We start from the raw sequence: 19740 nt of genomic DNA, 5'->3' as shown, positions 1-19740 counted from the left end.
ACCAAAACCTAATATTTGGGACTCAACTACATGACAGTGCTTTCCCTTTAAATATTTACACCAGATGAGAATGTTTCCAGTTATGCTTCATGCTGTGATCAGTTTGCATGGAGAAAACTCCTAGTGAAAATTAGTAAACCAACAAGACACAAAGAGGATTTTTTTCCACTGGTTAAAATCTCATTAGGATGAATTTGCCTCAGAGAATCAACAACCAGAGAGAGACACCAGATGATGAAGGACTTGTGATTAAGGGCCTAATCCTATATTCTTTAAATCAATATAAAGACTGGCATTGACTTTCAAAGGTTTTGGATCAGTCCCTAAAGGAATAATTTTAAATATGGTGTGATTTTTTAAAAACGATATTAGAACATATTTCTATAGGATTTAGCTAATAACATTCCTTTCAGAACTTGTAGGCAAACCTGTTCTTGGGTCACTGCCCATAAGGCTCTTGGGAGTCACAAAACTCAATGAGTGAGTCGCAGTCCACATTAACTTAAGTATTTTTCCTAACTAAACACCAGTTTGATTTCTCTTTTCAATGCGCCTCCTTCTCTGGTTTCAGGGCACGTGACTCTTTCCAATGTCTGTTTGCTTGCTCTGATAAATGAAGGCTTAAATTCTGGAAAAGGCCTCATAAAAAATTCAGTACAATGTGCTCTTTAGGATTTGTTTAGCAAAAGTAACTTCTAAACAAAGGCTTAAAGACACTGTTGAAACAAGAGAGTGTTAGCTAAAATAGAAAGTTACTTTTTAGATCTGTGTTAAGATGGACTATTTCTTCAGGAGATAATGTTAATTAGCAGCAACCATTACACTTATTAATCCAACTCTGGGATTCTCGACCAGACTGCATTCTCCTACAACCTGCTTCCAGGCAGCCTGAGAAAAACCACAAGTTTAAATGACTAACAAGACAAAGAACTTGCTACAAATAACAGAGGTGCCTTTTAAACGAACAATCCAAGTCTAATTTACTTACAGTAAAAAAAGGTGCCTTTTAGATGTCACACTGAAATCCATTTGAGAGGCATATAATTTAGAGTGATGCAGAAGGTATTAAAAGAGGATTAACACTTGTTGGGATCATTTGCATGTACAATAGCCAGATTGTCCTCTAAACTCTCAGCTGTCTCACACAAAAGTCCCTATCTAATCTGTGGAAACAACTGAAAGGTTTGGGAAATACATTTTTTGTGTGCTCTACATGACAGAAGGCGGGAAGGCTTCCCAACAGGTGGCTTCCAGTAATATAATGAGATCGGGGAACATATCTAGGCTTGATAAGCACAGCAATGAGATACAATGGCAGTGGCTACTCTAATGAAGGTCCAGCCAAATTCCATTAAAGTCTGGAAAGACTCCCATTGGCTTTAGTGGATGCTGGATGAGGCCCTAAATACTGAAGATAGAATCATCATAGAACCATAGAAATGTAGGACTGTGGGACCTCAAGAGGTTATGAAGTCCAGCGCCCTGAACTGAGGCAGGACCAAGTAAACCTAGACTATCCCTGACAGGCATTTGTCCTACCTGTTTTTTAAAACCTCCAGTGATCCTTATAGGTAAAAAGTTGATCCTAATAGCTAACTGAAGTCTCCCTTGCTGTAGATTAAGCCCATTACTTTTTGTCCTGCCTTCAGTGGACATGGAGAACAATTAATCAAAGTTCTCAGGTTTTTTAACCTTTCTTCAAAGGTCAGGCTTTCTAAAACTTATCATTTTTGTTGCTCTCCTCTGGCCTCTCTCCAATTTGTCCACATCTTTCCTAACGGGTAGCACCCAGAATTGGACACAATACTCCTGTTGAGGCCTCACCAATGTCAAGTGGAGTGAGACAACTACCTCCTGTGTCTTACATAGAACACGCCTGGTAAAACATCCCAGAGTGATATTAGCCTTTTCCGCATCTGCATCACATTGTTGACTCATTATATTTGTGATCCACTGTAACCTCCAGATCCTTTTCAGCAGTACCATCACTTAGCCACTTATTTCCCATTTTGTGGCTAAGTGATTTGATTTTTCCTTCCTAAATGAATTACTTTGCACTTATCTTTATAGTCTCTAGCTAAACAGAGATTCTTGTCTTTTTTCTATTCTTCAAACATTCAATTTTTTTATTCTTTTGAAAGGAAGTAAACAAATACATTAACATAAATACCTACCTGCATGGCTTCAAAGTACGATGATCTTAAACCTATGTGGTACACATTTTTTGGAAGGACAATATCTAGGGCATGACCTAGATGTACCTAAATCATATACGTACAAAAATAAATACAGACAAATACAAGTAGCAAACTGAAACATCTAATTATCACGGCTTTTGCTGTGCAGGTTGCATTTTATAACATATTTTTCTTTTTCAAAATACATTCATTTTAAAGTTTTTTTCAGCTTTTATCCTACAAGTTCCAAGATTTTGCCAAGTAGTATAATTTTATAATGTATTATAAATACTTTGCACTTATAAAGCACCTTCTATCTGACAATGACATAGTTGTTTACTAACATTAGGTAAACAAGGCTTAATCCTGGACATTCCGACTCATACTCGCATAAGTTGGAACTGGTCACAAGTCCCACTGATTGTGGTATGGGATGCCCGGAGTAAGTGATGTGCAGGGCAAAGTATGCAGCTGTGTAGGGCACCAGGAAATTTGGGGCACCAAATTTCCTGGTGCCCTACACAGATCCATGCTGCTCCAGCCCCTGCTCCACTTCTTCCCCATGGCCCCTGCCCCTTCTCCACCCCAGCCCCGCCTCTTCCCACCCCTGCTCTGCCCCACCCCCACTCCAAAGCTCCTGCCCCTGCCCTGCCTCTTCCTGTCCCTGCTCCGCCCCAACTCCACCCCTTCCCCTGAGGACTGCAGCAGGGGTTCGGTGCCCTACACTCACTGGGTGACTGTAAGTGGAGCAACCTAGCCCCAGCTCGCTCCGTGCCTCCAGCTCCCAGCCACACCACTGGTGAGTGCTGGGGGGCAGTTCCCCTCCCCATCCTCCCAAGCCCCAAGGCTGGGAGCCAGGGTAGCAGAGCGGAGCGGGCTGGGGCCGGGTCGCTCCACATCCCGCCGCCCCGTGAGTGCGGGGTCAAGCCTGCCCTGCACTCACCAGGCGGCAGGGAGTGGAGCGACCCAGCCCCAACCCTCTCCGCTCTGCTGGCTTGTGCTAGGGGGTGGTTTCCCCCTGCCCCCCAAGCCTGCTCCTGCCCCCCCCCTGCAGAGGCCTGGGGCCACACACCCCCTCCATGGGGGGGCTGCGTAGGGCACCAAAATGGCTAGAGACGGCCCTGGTGATGTGGTTGGGGCTGGTAATTAGATACTTCCTTTCTCCTTCTCCCCAACATTGCCTTCTCCCTCCACCCCCACAAAAGAAGTATTCCTAACATGATTGGTGACTATGAGCATCTCCCTTCTCCTGAGCAGGGGCGACTCCATGTATTTTGCCGCCCCAAGCATGGCAGTCAGGTGGCTTTCAGAGGCATGCCTGCGGGAGGTCCGCTGGTAATGCGGATTCGGCGGCATGCCTGCAGGAGGTCCGCCCGTACCACGGCTTCGGCATACCCGCCGCCGAATTGCCACCGAAGCCACGGGACTGGCGGACCTCCTGCAGAAACGCCGCTGAAGGAAGCCTGACTGCTGCACTCACGGCGACCGGCGGGCTGCCCCCTGCGGCTTGCCACCCCAGGCATGCACTTGGTACGCTGGTGCCTGGAGCCACCCCTGTTCCTGAGGGTGCCCTTTGGTGTTCTACTGAAGGAGTGAGAAGCCACAAGCTCTTCCTTCCTGCTATCCCTGCTGCTGGTGAGAAAGGGGAAAGGAAAAACATCTGCCACAGAGGTTTTTTGTTAAAGTAAATAAAGACCAGAGGAGTTAACTGGTGGATCAGGGCAATGGGCAATCCCAGAGCTGTCCTTCTGAGCCTTCCAGTGCCTGAGTTCTTTCTCAAGACATGGCTTTGTGCTAGAATAAAATGGTTATACATAAAGAGCCGATATGGCTTTCGAATAAGATCAGTCTTCAATTATGAAGTGAATAGCTGACATTTGTGATTGCCTTCTCTCTCACTAGTCTGTACTGGAGAAACACATTATATAGTGCAAGGAAGGAGACTCTAGAAAATAACTTTCCTAAAACTGAAGGACCTATACTGTATATTTATCTGGGTTTTGGAGCAAATTTTGCAGCTTATGATTTTATTCTCAATTATTTATCAGTTTTTGAAGGAAGTTTTGTATCAAATGTTTTTAATACTCATCAATACCTTTTCAATAATTATTTCATCTGTGGCCAACAAAAATGTAGTAAAGATGTTCATTTTATTGTTATGACTTTACTAACCAGAGAATTAAATTTACAGCTGTGGAGCCATCGTCTGGTAGTAAGGTGGCATTACACCCACATAATATTTCTTTTACAATTTCAAGTCAAATACAAAAAATAAAATAAAAAGCTGTACAGGGTAACATACAAGATGTGACACAGACCAGCCTCATATTATGGGAAAAGACACCGTGGTCATAGATATATGCACATAAATGGACTTATCAATTTGTGATGGCATTCATTTTTCTCTCTGTGTGGCTGAATAATGAGTCTTGAAAATATAATAGATAATGAAAAGAGGAAAAAATAGGAAAATACATATTAAGTTTCAGAAATCCTTAGGATTACAATGAACTCATGAGACTGGGTTCTGACACTGGTGTCAACCTGTGGTAATTCCATTTTCTTCTTCTCAGTGTGACCTGGCAACATCTCAAATAGCTCAGGAAGATTGAACCAGTTCGGGACTTGGACACACTGAATTACATTCATTGCCTCCAGAGAGAAGTGCTTTAACTCACCCAGTTACAGCAGCATCCAAGTCTTCCTCCATAACTTGCATCCTTGGGAAAAGGTAGCTCACAATTCCCAGGACAAAGTTCCTGGGAGCCAAAGGCAGAGCATCCTTGGCTTAAGGAGTTTGGCTATTGAAACAGCTACCTGAAAGGATTGTCTAAACCAGAGTCTGACCATTTTCAAGGCAGACAACAAGATCCCAAGTCTTTGAGGAAACTTTTCTACTATAAATGGCAAAATGAGGATCAAAACTACAATTACTCCTCAAGCAGAAAGAACTCCCTTTAACCAGGGAGGGGAAAAGAGCAGAAGACGGCATGAAGTCCAGCACGGATATTGCTGGGCAGATTTATGTCACAGGGAAGCTCTTCCATATGGCAGTGAAGGGTGCTATGGAAAACCCTGTAATAGTTAGGCTTGGGTCAAAAACATCCAAGGAAAACCCAGGGAGGTGCCAGAAACAAAGTTAGTTACAAAGGTGGTATTCTTTCCTCTAAGCCCCGGAGGTAACATCTTTTGGATCATTTATTAAAACCAAGATAGTGACCACTTGCAGCCATTGAAGATTCCTTGCTATTTTTTTTTTACTAAGCTTGCAGCAGTATCCCAGCTGCATTCCAACGTGGGTTATTATTTGCCTTTCTATATTTTCCCATGAGTTTTAAGTGGATGACATTTTTTTTTCATTTTTTGTCTTGAACTTTATGTAAATGGTTCTGTGCAGTTAATCATCTACTATGTTTTACACTAGATTTAGATGCATTTCAGTGGTGGAAAAGCTGATCCCTATTCTGTGCATGAGAAGTTTGTAAAGTTCTTTATGAAGAAAAGTGCTTGCTATAAACCTCAGATATTTAACTAAAAACGGATAAACAACAGCGTACTCTTATGTCTGAGATTTTAGAGGGAACAGTTTCTTTATTTCTTTTTCCTATCAAATAACTCCTTCATTTAAAGCTATGAGGAATGCAATAGCATTTGTAAACTCCATGACACTCATCTTCCACTTCTATTGCAGAAAGTGCTGCATATCCCATCACTAAACCAGCACATCATTTTCAACTTTACCATGCCTGAATTTGGCTCCTTGTGAAACACACTATCAGGATGGCATTTCCTCACATTAATTGTACTGCTTCCAGTTGAAGCCTGACTTTGTACATGTCTGAAAATTGTTTGCAATATTAAAAGATATTTAGCAAAGACAAAGAGTTAAACCAGTTCTCAGCAGGATTCTCCCTGCTCACATTTACAACTGAGGAGTGAAAAATGAAGAACTGTGTTCCTTTTTTTCCTCCGGAGATCAATATGTTTGATATATAAATATACTTCAGAAAATATTTGTATCTTTGAACAATTGTTATTTTCAATAGCTATTGTCCGTGGAAGCAGTCACTGTTTCTATTGTCATCCCCTTGGATTGTTATGCATTTCAGTCCTTAGGTCTCCCATTCAAGATGGCTTGCTAGATAGCCTGACCTCTCCTTGGTCTGGCACTTTCAATATATGTAGCAGGTCTTCTCGGCAGATCATGTCAGAAGGAAACAGCAGCCTCCTTTCACGTCAGTCTTTCCAAGTGAGTCCACATTGGATGTCAGTGATGATATATGTGGACTATCGTCCTACAATGAATGTTCCTGCTCTTTAGGCTTAGCACTGGCTAACCTCACTGTATATCGGTATTTGTATAGAAAGAAAGATTATAGTTTAAAAAAACCCTGTTCATGCATGTGTCAGAAAGCTTCCAAAAGTATTACCAAGACTATGGAGTAATTATGTCTGCCATATGCTTAAAGTGCTCATAATTATAGGCATACTAAAATAAAATGCTTCAACATTTTTTCTAGGCAGGTTAACCAAGTGACACATGCACTAATCTAACTCCCATTATTAAGACAGCAAATTCCCATCTGATCACCCAATCCAAGCTGAGCACCTGTAATCTCCAATGTGCTGCAGTTAGACTCCAGTCTGTCAGATGAATGCATATCTAAATGGATGAGAAAGCATACTCAGGAGTGCTTTGCTTCTGACCTTGTCAGTTTAAGAAGTTTGACTCTGAATATGGGTCATTCAGACTGAACTCCAGCAATCTGCATTTTAAAAGGCTTACTCAGTTACAAGATATAATATTCTTCAGAGATGTTTCAGGAATACATCAAGAAACATTACAAAGTTTCCAGTTCATGGCAGGATGGGGTAGTTCCATCAGATTCTAGCATGGATGTGTACTTTATTGGAGGTGGTGGTGGCTTGAAAGATGGAGGTCTGTTCATACTAGAATAAAAAAAAAGTATTTGAAAACACAACAGCTAATGATGTAAAAATCAATATAAAATTATTAGGGAAAATGGGAAGAGATATAAGGACAAAAGGTAAGAAAGAATTTTGGCCTCATTCTTCTCTAACATTCTGTAGAGCTCATGTCTGTTCTCTCACCTACATATTCTACTTTACAGCTCAAAACCATGTTCTGGCATTGATGTGAGCTCTCTTGTACACAGAGGTGGAGGGCTGGGGACAACACACATCTTTTACAACTTGAAGTGCTGTGGTGAAATCCAAAACCTTTGGATAAATAAGGCAGCAAGCTGTTGCTTGCATTGATATCTGGAGACACATTTACAAAGATTTACAGCAGTGGATGGAGATTTACAGGGCTCCATAAAGTAAAAGCCCAGTCCCAAGATGTTAACAATCCAAGGATAAATATAATCTTACTGCAGTTAACTGAAAGTTCAGAATAACCAGGGTACATTTTAAAGGGGTTTAGTTTGCCATCCCTATATTTCCCCAAACATTTAATAAGGAACTCAGCTCTCTTATGTGGAATGTTAAATTGAAGCATATTGAACAGTGAATGGGATTAAGCTTCAATTATGTATTTCACACAACTGTATGTCTGTACTTGTTCATTTCTACCCATGTACACATGCATCTACAAAATAAGATAATTATCTGAACTTCATTCTGAAACTTTGGGCTGGAATCCACACTAATATCTCTATTTCTGCTCACCATTTTTGATACTAATACTTACATTTCTTTTTGGTACTGACACCATTTTCTGATTCCTAAAATGATTAGAAAAGAACAAAACAGAAGCAAGAGTGCTACAACCGCAGGCCAGGAGAAGCGAGTATTCTCTGCATTCCCCACCATGCCTGAAAAAGAGACAGAAAAAAAGACATAATTCAAACTCCAGTTCACAAGGAAAAGCAACATCCTGCCAAAAAAAGAGGGGGATTTCTATTTGATTTAATTAAGCAGGCAAATCCCTCACCCACACATCTATATAGCAAAACCAACCTGTATAGGATTGCCAGTGTTTTCAAACTTAGATGTATCAGTTTAAGCACATAAATCCTAATTTAGGCACATAATTAAGTGGCTTCATATCATAGTTGTTGAGATTACAACTCCATTCAAAGTCAACTGAAGCTGCAAATACTCAGCACTTATGAAAAATCAGACTATGATTTGAGTGTTTTCTTTTAAGCACTTGTGTTGAAAAAGTTCAGCCTATACCTTTTCCACTGTGTTTTAGAAATGCTATGAGAATGGGAAACCAACATAAACATGTCACTAGGGTTGCCGTCTGCACCAAAGTTGGGGACGCAGCCAGGGGCGGCTCTAGCCATTTTACCACCGCAAGCACGGTGGCACGCCGCAGGGGGCGCTCTGCTGGTCACCGGTCCCGCGGCTCCGGTGGACCTCCCGCAGACGTGCCTGCAGAGGGTCCGCTGGTCCCGTGGCTCCGGTGGACATCCCACAGGCGTGCCTGCGGATGCTCCACCGAAGCCGCGGGACCAGCGGACCCTCCGCAGGCACGCATGTGGGAGGTCCACCGGAGCTGCCTGCTGCCCTTCCGGCGACCGGCAGAGCGCCCCCCGTGGCACGCCGCCCCAAGCACACGCTTGGCGTGCTGGGGCCTGGAGCCGCCCCGGATGCAGCCCTAGTTTTCCTAAGTTTGCACCAAGCCCATTACAATTGGTTAAAATATTTTGATTAATTTTTAGGCAGAGATTATGTGCTGAAAAGATTCTTCGTGTTGCTAACCACAGAGAGATAGCCCTCTGAGAATCCACACCAGCTTCATGCATGCTGTGGGGGTTTTAGTTAATTCTACAAGATTTCCAGTGCTGGTGAGTGTATTCAATGAAGCTCTAACTCTTTAACTTAATTCGGAGTCTTACTGAGCTAACTGAAGGCTCCATGCAACTTAAGGCAACACCAGCATTGCAGAGCTGCCACTTGAAGCAAAAAATTGGGCCTGGCTGTGGTACAAGTTATGAGGGATGGCAGCTGGAAAAGCCCTCTTTCAATTACTGTGGGCCAGTGTGTGAACTCATTATTCACATTGTTAAACGGTTGCTTACAGTGCTAGTCCATTTGAGTCAATTTAACTACTGGTGTGACAGACTGCTCATATAATGTGTGTGAAAAGTTCACAACCTGGCCTTCCAACTGGTACTTTAACTCAGTGTTGTTTTTCCTTTAGCCAACAGCAGTAATAGCTCTGCCCACTGTGCTACTAGTAGTACTGGCAACTTAATGGAACTTCTTGCATCCGAAGAAGTGGGTATTCACCCATGAAAGCTCATGCTGCAAAACATCTGTTAGTCTATAAGGTGCCACAGGATTCTTTGCTGCTTTTACAGAACCAGACTAACACGGCTACCCCTCTGATACTTAATGGAACTTTTCATTTACAATTTTTTGGAGCACTGGTTCGTATGATGTTACAAAGGTAAAACAACCTGACATTCCTGCCAGTGATAGCACAACCACAAGCTCAACATTATCATATTACCATCAACCAATGAAAAGTACTGCATTATAATGGATTTGAAATAAATCATATTTTAGCACAGAAACCATGTTGTCAGTCCACTAGTAAGTAAACACCAGTAACACACCGATATGTCTGTGGAATTCTATAGGTGTGTCATGTTGTTAAAAGTTGCAGTACATGACATTTCACAGATTAACACCATCTTTCAGTTATAGGTGGCTACCCACAAGTAGCATGCTTAGTATGCTCTTTTGCTAAAGATGTGCCAGGATAGAAATACCCAAAGCAGCTGTGATTATCTGCATTGTGGAGACATGAACAGCCATTAGACCGCCATATACAACCCTGGTTTGATTAGGGTTTTTTTTTTTTTGGTTGGTTGGTTTTCTATTACCAGTGCGACTACCTGAAGCTCCAAAGATTAGTCCCTCAAGTTCTTACATACCTACAAATATTTATGAAGGAGAGAGTTGTGAATGAATGGCTTACCAGTACCATTAACCAATTTCCTTGTAGTTGATAAACCATCAAGTTTAGTAAATAAAGCTGGATCAACCATTGTGCTGAAGGACAGACTGCCTAAAAAGATACAGACATACAATGTAAATAGTGTGTTTGATTTTACTGAGCATGATTTTTAGAAGTCACAACCATATATAGTTCATGAGAGCCTGAAAGAGCTGAAAGCCAGCTGCCAGAATCTGCGTGCCCACTTTCATTTAAAGGGACAAAGCCAACTTTAGTGTTGATAAATTTTGATCTAAATTTGATATAAACAAAGATTTATAGAAGTAGTCACAAATGTTAAAAACCTCCACTAAACAATGACTTTAGCCACATGGAACTTCTGGGAGAGACGTAACCATTTCACCTGCTCTATAGATGGAGAAATTGAGTCCAAGAAATATCAAGTGACTTACCAAAAAAATCACAAAGTGAGTTTGGTAGCAGAGCCAATAATATAAGCCCAAGTACTGTGTCACAGCTACAAAATCACCTTTCTTTGCCTTGTAAACAGTTACATCCCCTTCCCATCCTTGCTAGTTTAGCCAAGCTACACAAATTTGTGACTGGTACTGCCTTAGGATTTATTGTCATTTTTCTGGACCTGCCTCCTCAGTTCATCGCTATTCCAAAGCAATGGATAAAATAATTAACCACACGACGGCATGCATTCTAGATCTGCCCCAACACTTACGGTGTGGCAGGGTTACATTCTCCCTGGAGAGGGTTGTATTCACGTTGCTCTGTTGAGTTGCAGTAGTAGGGTCACTCGGTCCTATATAAAAACAATCCATTTTCAGAAGTTACTTTACAAGCCATTACTGCCACATTAGGCTTAGTTTTGCTATTTTATGTCCTTTTCTCTTCTGGACTCTGGCAGTAAACAAAATAGCAGACCAGCCTAAAAAATGTAAGTATAATGTCTGGTGCCTAAACCTACTATACTCAAATATAAATTCCATTGCAATACTTAGTTGGCAAAATATGGTTGTTAATTACACAAGAGCTGCACAAACAACCTGTGGGAGATTAAATAATTGAACAGAAAAAAGGAAAGACAATGGCCCTAGCATTACATGAGACTTCCACGACATGCGGCTTTTTGGTTCTGACCAGAACGGAGAAGTCAAATAATTTTTTTAATAAGTTAATCAAATATTGCGCATCTTTTAAAAAATTCAGTTCAAGTTTTAGATGGAAGTTTACATCAATTCTTATTTTATTGAAACATAATACGTGCTTAATTCCCATGGAGATGAGCATGATATAAAAAACCCCAGAGATATACATTTACTGCAAAATCTTAATTGCTCTATATAGAAGCTTGAACAGCATTACATATTTATTCTTATTAGTGTTTTCCATTTGTACTATGGCAGCACATAGAGGACTCAGCTGGGATCAGGGCCTCACTGTGCTAGACACTATTCAAACACAGTCAACAGACACTCCCTGCCCTGAAGAGTTGCAATCTAAGTACACAAAAATAAAATCCAGAGTGAAAGAAATGAAGTATTATTATTAAAATGTCCCCCACACTATAGATTAACAGATTTGGTTAAAAAGGAAAATATCTGATACAACGTTTTTGTGTGTTTGTTTTGTTTATCCATGGTTTAGCTAAATCTTTTGTCACTAGGGCTTTAACCCATTCAGGTGTCTCATGAACTCATTGCTTTTCTTTGCTTTGTTTGCGTTCTCCACTAATATATTTAATACGCTATAACTACCCTCTCCGTGTTCTGGTTCTGCCCAAGGACCTACCTTAATTTTAACATTATCCCTGACATTATTTTTAAACATTTTTAGTTTCAATTTGGGTGCTGAGGAAAGTTCCTGCCCTGACAGGCCTGAAGACTCAAGTCCTGCATATGACGACACATATAGCTTAGACAGAAACAGCTTCCTCTCAAGTGCCCTGCCAATGAGCCATAAACCTGACATGAAACCACTGATCACCGTTAGTGCTGAAAGCGCAGTTCAGACTCCAAGACCCTTTTAGTGTTTGCTCTCTCTGCTACGACAAAGCTTGGCCAATTAGTGCCACTTCGGTGGTGGTGGTGGGGAGCGGAGGAGGAAGTGGTTTCTGTCATCCTGTAACCATAAACTGAAATGTGACCCATTTTGCACAGGCCCACCAATGATACCAGATATGGAAACAATTTATAGTCACAGCTGTCCTGAACTAGATGTAAACCAATTATTCCACATAGCTTCTGAGAAACTCATGCCTTGCTCTTCTGATCCAATACCTCAATACTCATTATCATCACTACACAGAAACTTTTAAAAATATTAGTTTTAGTGTCTTTTGATATATATATATTTTTAGCAAGTAATAATTTCCTATGTGTGCCGTATGAGACCTTATTTTATGCTGGTGAAGTCCACAGATTAATCATTTTGCCTCCCTTAGGCCCTGAAATAATTGCCGCCCCGGCCCCATAGGAACTTGTTTTAGTTTTTTTACAAATTCGTTTGAACTAAAATCAATCTAAATATCATTAAAATAATTAAACATTTACAAGTTTTATTATAAATAAAATTACAAGTACAGCAGACCTCACTTGAACGCGCGTCTGTATAGTCCACTTCACTTATAGAGCAGGACCACGCATGGATCCAAACCCCGCATTCAAGCGGGGGTCCAGTGCAGTTTAGGATTCTCGTGAGTATGTTTACTAAATGGTGTTCACCGTCATTGGTGGTTTCAATACGCGGCATCACTGATGCTGCGATTACAAAAATGTGCTATTATAAATTTGCCGCCCCGGCAAATTTGTCAGCCTAGGTGATAATACGCCGCTGACCACAGAAGCTTGAGTTGGGAATGCGAAGGTGGAGGTGGAGAGGGCTAGGTAAACATGAGGTTTGAGTATTAACTACAAAGATCATCAACCCAATTCCAACTCTAGACTCCTGCCTGTGGCCTAGGCATTACACTTTGGAGTGGTCATGGCAAGCAGCACAATGTGATGCTACCTGTTTTAGACCATAGTTTGCACCCAGATGCAACTTGCATAAGTTCAAATCAATAAACCTGAAGTAAGTGAGCTAGGGAAGGTTTGGGTTCATGTGCCAGCTGTTCACCCAGGTCATTTCAAGAGAGAGGTTTTTGTTATGTTTTTTTTTCTAAGTTGCTAAGTTCTTCTAAGTGTGTTGAAATAAATCTACTGGTGGAGGGGAAAGAAAAAAAATCATCTTATTGCATCCGAAGAAGTGGGTATTCACCCACGAAAGCTCATGCTGCAAAACGTCTGTTAGTCTATAAGGTGCCACAGGATTCTTTGCTGCATCTTATTAGGAATTCCTGTCAGGAATACAGCCCCATGTGCATCCAATATCAGACTTTGCATTATAACACAAAATAACATTCAGGAACATGTGTCAGAAACAGTTTTGGTGTGAGCGATCAATATTAGCTTGTTTGATCCTTATATTTTTTTGTGTGAACCATTACAAACAGAATAACATGCCATAGGGGATTTCTTCTCACGGCTTGTAAGGCAGCACTCATGCCTCAGCCTTACAAACATTACAGCCTATGAAAACATTAATACTTGGAGACTGGCTGGCTCAAGAGAATGATCATAAACTAGGAAATCTTTTGCAACCAAGTCACTGGTCTTTTCCTGACTAATGACTGAAACCATTGCCACCTGATGGCCTATGAGAAATAAATTAGGGGAACCAACCTATTTTTATAGGGTCTATATCCTAATATTTATTACCACAAATGTTGACACTCAGCAAAAAGATCAATGGTTCAATAGGCAAATTGAGATCTTTGCCATTGGAGCTGATTCCCAGGTCCCGCTAGATTTGAAGCACAGCGTTGGGTAAGTTTGCATTGCTGCTCTAAGCGTTCAGTTTCCAGCCTTCTTTATCCAGAATCTTTTATTTAATGAAATCTTACAAGGAAAAATATACCCAGAGAGATAGGTATCATCTACTTACTCTGTGATGTTTCATTCTCACTGGAGGCTATGGTGTTGGTATAGCCTTGTGTATCTGTGGCAGAATCAAACTGGCCTGTTGGAAAACAAAGCAACAGTTTGCAAAAGTTGTGCTAGACAACATTATTGTGCTTACCATTCCTCAGACTCTCCTCACTGTCTCCTGACTGGATGATGATTAATGGCTGTTTCATCTAATATCAGCAGTTTTGGTTAATTCACAGACAAGCATGACGATAAAGAACTGGATGGGACTTTCTTTACAGAAACTCAAAGCAAGGTTTGGGGTTTTGTCATTAAGTAGAAACACAGCATGATTTAATGAAAGGATGATTCGGGTTTGTGAACATTTCTAAGGAACCTAGACTGAGTTTTGAGAAAATCTGAACTGATTTATCATTTCAATGGGAAATCAGTTGAAACTTGGTGGTTTTAATTGAGTTTTGGGGCTTGTTCAAAATTGAAGCCAAACATACGTGAATCAAAACTGTGGAAAAGGGTTCTCTGCATGAACACCTGTGAAACAAACCCATGTTTTATCCAGCTCTAGCAAGATGTTTTGAGATAGTGACTATCAGGACCATCGTGAAAGCCAATTCCAATTCTCCATTTAACAGTTCAAAAGGAATCAAGTAAATAGGCTAGAGCTGAACCAGCTATTTATCAGGAATTGACATTCTGGCAGATAACAAGCAATCCTCCCAGACGGCTTATTTCAGACTTGCTAAAAATGTCAGTCCTTCTTGACACCTGTCTGATTCTGCAAGAATGGCACTAAGTCATCGGAGAATGTTTGCAAGCCTGAGAAGGTGAGACAAAGCTATTACCTAACATGCAAAATGCAAGTGTCTCCGGGTGCTGCACACGAGGGATTAACATGAAAGCTAAGCATAGAACAGGCTGCCCTTCCAAGAGCTCCAATACTGCCCCCTCACAGCCTTCCAATCTATTTGTGTGCACTCTCTGCTTGTATCAATTCCCTTACACCAGCTGTCTCTGGGATTTTCAATAAGAGTGCTGTGAAATAAGAAGTTGAATCAAACAACTTTTATACTAATGAGGATTTAGAAAGCAAATCCTCTGCTCACTAACTCAGCTGCCTCCCAGGGCATCTTCTGAAGAAGCCTATGGTGACACTGGTGTGGAAAGAAGTGAGCGAGTTATTAGAAAGGAAGGAGCAGTGTTATGCAGAGCACTGGGTCACCCAGACACCCAAAGACCCTGTCTCTTGTGCAACTGTAATTGAGTCAGGGGAACCAGCTCCAACACAGTTGTTCCTTGTTTACAGGAGATAAGACATGCCAAAGTCCTGTTTACATCACAGCTTTTTACCAATGTCCTGAGCCAGTTAGAACATGTTCTAATTAGGTTAGCAGGCTCATTTATATCTGTAGTGTAGGTGAAGCCTTATTTGGGTGGCAGACATTTATATTTGCGTATTGCAAGCAAGCTAAAAGGTTTTCATTTATTTTATTTATTTCACAAGGAGGGTAAGGTAATAAATCTTTTATTGGACTAATTTATGTTGGTCAAGCTTGAGAGATAAGCTTTCAAGATTACACATTTTGTTTGGCAGCTCTTTGCTTGCCTCCACATAAGCCATCTGGCATAGTCATGCTCTATTATGGTTTTTTAACTTGCTACTATTTCTGTGTCTTTGGAACCTGTTTTGATTCTCCATTTTATTTTACACTATCTTCTTACCGTCTCAAAGTATATGTTATTACTAAGCCATTCAGTTTCTTCCTCTGGTGTCACCACTCAGCCAGGCTGCCAATGTCTGTCTACAGGTCTGTGTAAGTATTGTTATGCTAAGCTAATTTATATAGTCACACTCCACAATTTAAGGAATATTTACAATACCAGAATCAAGAGCATTGGTCTTTTGCCATCACATTTAAGTAAAGCTGCAAAAGGTACCTTTACATATTTCAGGCCAGATTCATCTCTTCAGAAAGTGGAGACAATTCCCACTGATTTCCACAGGAGTGGTGCAGCCTCCTGGAGGGCTGAATTTGACCCAAGAGGTGGAATTAGCCAAAGGTAAGATCTCTTGCTGAATCAGCTTGTTATTACAGGTAGGTATGGAACTAACAAATGTGTATCCTGGGATAGGCAACCTTCTGAAAAGCTTTAATGCTTGAGTGTAATTAGTGTAATTAAGAGGATAAACACTCATTATGGAAACAACCCGCTATGTCAAACTGGGTGCACTGGAGCCATTTGAGACTGGAGAAGCTGAATTTAAAAGAAAAAAAAACCCAATCACTTTTGCCTTATGTTCTATGTACTACAGATATGTAGTGTCTGCCCTTCTCTGAAGTCTAAGATGACAGAAGGCCAATGCCCACAGTACAGCTGACACTGAGCACTGTCTGTATTGTAATATACAAATATATTTTCCTTTGTGAGCCATGACTTTGGTGTTGCTCTGAGGAGGAAGATGAGATTAGAGTAGTCTGTTGCACTGACTCTTTTCCATGCCCCGGGGGCTGCCATTCTTCACAGCATGTGGTTTGTCTTTTACATTCTGGGGTTGTTTCATTTGTGCATGATTATATTATGTGCCAGTAAGTCTACAGCCTATTGCTAGCAAGAGGAGGAAGAATGCCTGCCTAATCCTGGATCATACAAGCTGCTGGAGGGAGAGACAGACAACTGGGCCTCATAATGCAAACAACCCTTAAAAAGGCAGTGTTTCAATTACTAGAAAGGCACTTGGTTCTAGGAAGGACCTTGCTATTCCAAACCATCAGGGCCAAACCACATGTAAGAGGCTCAGAATTTAGTCTGCTTTTGATTCATGAGATTGTCATAGAGTTGTCAGGTGTACACCAGAGACATTTGTTGTGAGCTGATCCCTCCAGGGGAGTCTGAATAAAACCCTGCATTACACTTTCAACTAGAGCTGAGTGAACAACAGATTTTTTTGGTTCAATGGCAATTCCAAAAAAGTGTGTGTGGGGGGGGAAGGGGAGAGAGATAGTTTAGGACCAAACACATTTTTTTTCAATCTGAAATGAAATGTTTTGTTTTGATTTTGAGCATTTTTTAAATTTTTTAAATTTTTTTTTAAGTAAAATTCAAGGAATTTTTTAAACGAAAAATAATTTCAGACAAAAAAATCAAAATGTTTCATTTTGAAAGTGTAGAGATGAAATCTTTTGAAATGTTTTACTCTTTTTTTTACTTAAGCAGTTTGGCAAAATTAACACAAATTTCTGAAATGTATTGGGGTAGCTGAATCTGCTTTTTTTTTTTTTTAAACCAAAAACAAGGTGTGAAAAATTTTACCCAGCTCTGCTTCCAGCTGAGTCATATTTCATCATGCAAACCTGAGCGTCAGCAAGACCTACTAAGGCTGCCACAGACAGAAGAGAGGAAATCACTAAGCTGAGTCATGCATTGTAAATATTTTATTTCTCTACGCACTCTGTGGATGCTCTGGTGCTGCAATACTTGGTTTGAACTTTCAGTATCTGCAATATAGTCCCATTTTCAAATATCTTTTTAATTATAAAAACATATATACACAATATTTTTGCTCAATTCACTTTCTAAAACTGGTGCATATTTTCTGAAACAAACAATACACATTACTACATCATAACCATGATTTCTCACATCAGTTTATTCTTAAACTGCCAACTATCAGATTAGAGAGACAAGGTTGGTGAGGTAATACCTTTTATGGGACCAACTACACTGCAAACTACCAGATTGTAACACAGTGTGGAATAGGATTATACCTATGGTGTAAATGTAAGTTAAGTGTATTTTTGCCAAAAAATTGATGTCAGTTATTTAGTGTCTGTCTGTATTTAACTTTTTTCTTTAATTCTTGCAGCAATACAGAAAACATTTCAGACACAAGAATGAGCCTGAATCATACTTACTTTGTGCAGTGGAAACAGATTCAGAGGTTACTGGGCTTGTGAAGTCTAAGGAAGTTGAAGATGTAGTTTGAAGTCCTATGTAAAAGAAATATTATGTGATAAGGCATTTAGTTCATGGCGTGCTTAGTATTAATATTATTGTAGCACCTAGAGTAACCAACCAAGGTCAAGGCTGTTGTACTAAGCCCTGTGCTAACATACAGTTAGAGACTCTGCTCCAAGTCTATTTAAGTTTAAGAGCAGATGCATTACATAAATGTAGACACTTAACAAGACAGTCAGAGAAGGAGGCTGCGGATGATAACAGAAATACTTTTTTGAATAGGCTAGCTGCGTGCACTATTTTTAAGTATCTAAGGTTGCTAGGTTTGTGTGTGGGGTGAGTGCTGTACGCTCTTTATTCCCACTTTCAGTCTAGTCAAACTAGGTCTTCACAGTTTTAGCCTTGACATCTTGGATTACTAAGCAGGTCTGGTGTTTTCCAAATGCTTTTAAAAGGAGAGGCAGGACACAATAACTGATTCAGATGAAAATTATACCATTATCTCTAAGCTTGTTTTAGCCCAGGAATGGTGGCATTATTAATTAGACCTATTAAGTGGTCACTACAGAAAGGCTTTCCTTTGTATAACACTATATGTAGCCCATGCTAACATATGTGGATTACATATCCATGAAGTTGCAACAATGAGATCATAATCAATTTAAACTTCTAAGCAAATATTGATGGATTCCTGTCAACTAAGAACCACACATAAAACTAATTTTACCAACCAACAGTCATGTTGTACCATTTGAGTTAGGGAATGCAGAATTGGACCAAATGGAAAAGTGAAATCTAGAAACCTGGCAGTGAGGGTAGGAACTTCATATTTATGACATGTCTGGTGATACATTAATATTGAATATGGAACATATGGCTCATATTAATAGAGAAGACGTGCAGTTATGATGTTTGAGTGCAGGGGTAGTTTTCACTTCTGGTCTATCTCCTCTCTATCACCACCATATCAATTATCTGTAATAGTAATACGATTTTTGTAAAGTATTTTACTTTATTTTTTAATTTGGTGCTCAGTGTGGGGGTGGGGATGTGTGGGGTGCATGGGATGTGGGGGGGCTGGGGATGTGGGGGGGGGTGCCAGAGTCAGGGCTGGGGTCATGGTGGGGCTGAAAGAGTCAACAGAGGACTGAGTGCGTATGAGGGAGGTACAGGGCTCAGGGCAGGGGCCTGGGGTGTGTGGGGGGGTCAGGGCTCAGGTCAGAGGGCTGGGTGACTGCCCCCCTCAGAAGCCCCAACCCCCCTGCTCCTTGTCCCCTGACTACCCTCACCTGGGACCCCTGCCCCTAACTGCCCCCCAGGACTCCACCCCCTATCTAAGCCTCCCTGTTCCTTGTCCCCTGACTGCCCCCCTAGGACCCTATCCCCTACCTGTCCCCTGACTGCCCCGATCCTTATCCACACCCCCACTCCCAGACAGACCCCCCGGACTCTCATGCATATCCAACCACTCCCTGCCCCGACAGGACCCCCAGAATTCTGGACCCATACAACCCCCCCCTGCTCCCTGCCTGCCCCAACCCCTCTCCACACCCCTGCCTCCTGACAGCCCCCCGAGAACTCCCAACTCATCCAACCCCCCAGCTCCTTGTCCCCTGACCATCCCCTCCAGAAACCCCCCCCCACCCTAACTGCCCCCCAGGACCCTCCTTTCTCCCTGTCCCCTGACTGCCCTGAC

At 41.3% G+C, this 19740-nt stretch overlaps 1 protein-coding gene across 1 annotated transcript in view; it reads right to left on the bottom strand.

The window, feature by feature from the left end:
• Positions 1 to 4176: 4176 nt before the first annotated feature.
• Positions 4177 to 19740, bottom strand: part of CD96 (CD96 molecule) — a 41554-nt gene continuing 25990 nt past the window's right edge. The window contains exons 10-15 of the mRNA XM_045001883.1: positions 18002 to 18076; positions 14107 to 14181; positions 10844 to 10924; positions 10135 to 10224; positions 7891 to 8014; positions 4177 to 7127 (exon numbers count right to left, since the gene is read on the bottom strand). Coding sequence (XP_044857818.1) covers positions 7019 to 7127; positions 7891 to 8014; positions 10135 to 10224; positions 10844 to 10924; positions 14107 to 14181; positions 18002 to 18076 — 554 coding nt within the window. The 3' untranslated portion in view covers positions 4177 to 7018. The remainder of the gene's footprint in view (positions 7128 to 7890; positions 8015 to 10134; positions 10225 to 10843; positions 10925 to 14106; positions 14182 to 18001; positions 18077 to 19740) is intronic.

Source organism: Mauremys mutica, chromosome 1 (genome assembly GCF_020497125.1).
Source record: "Mauremys mutica isolate MM-2020 ecotype Southern chromosome 1, ASM2049712v1, whole genome shotgun sequence".
NCBI classification, from domain to species: domain Eukaryota; kingdom Metazoa; phylum Chordata; order Testudines; family Geoemydidae; genus Mauremys; species Mauremys mutica.
This window is presented reverse-complemented; position numbering and strand designations above follow the sequence as displayed.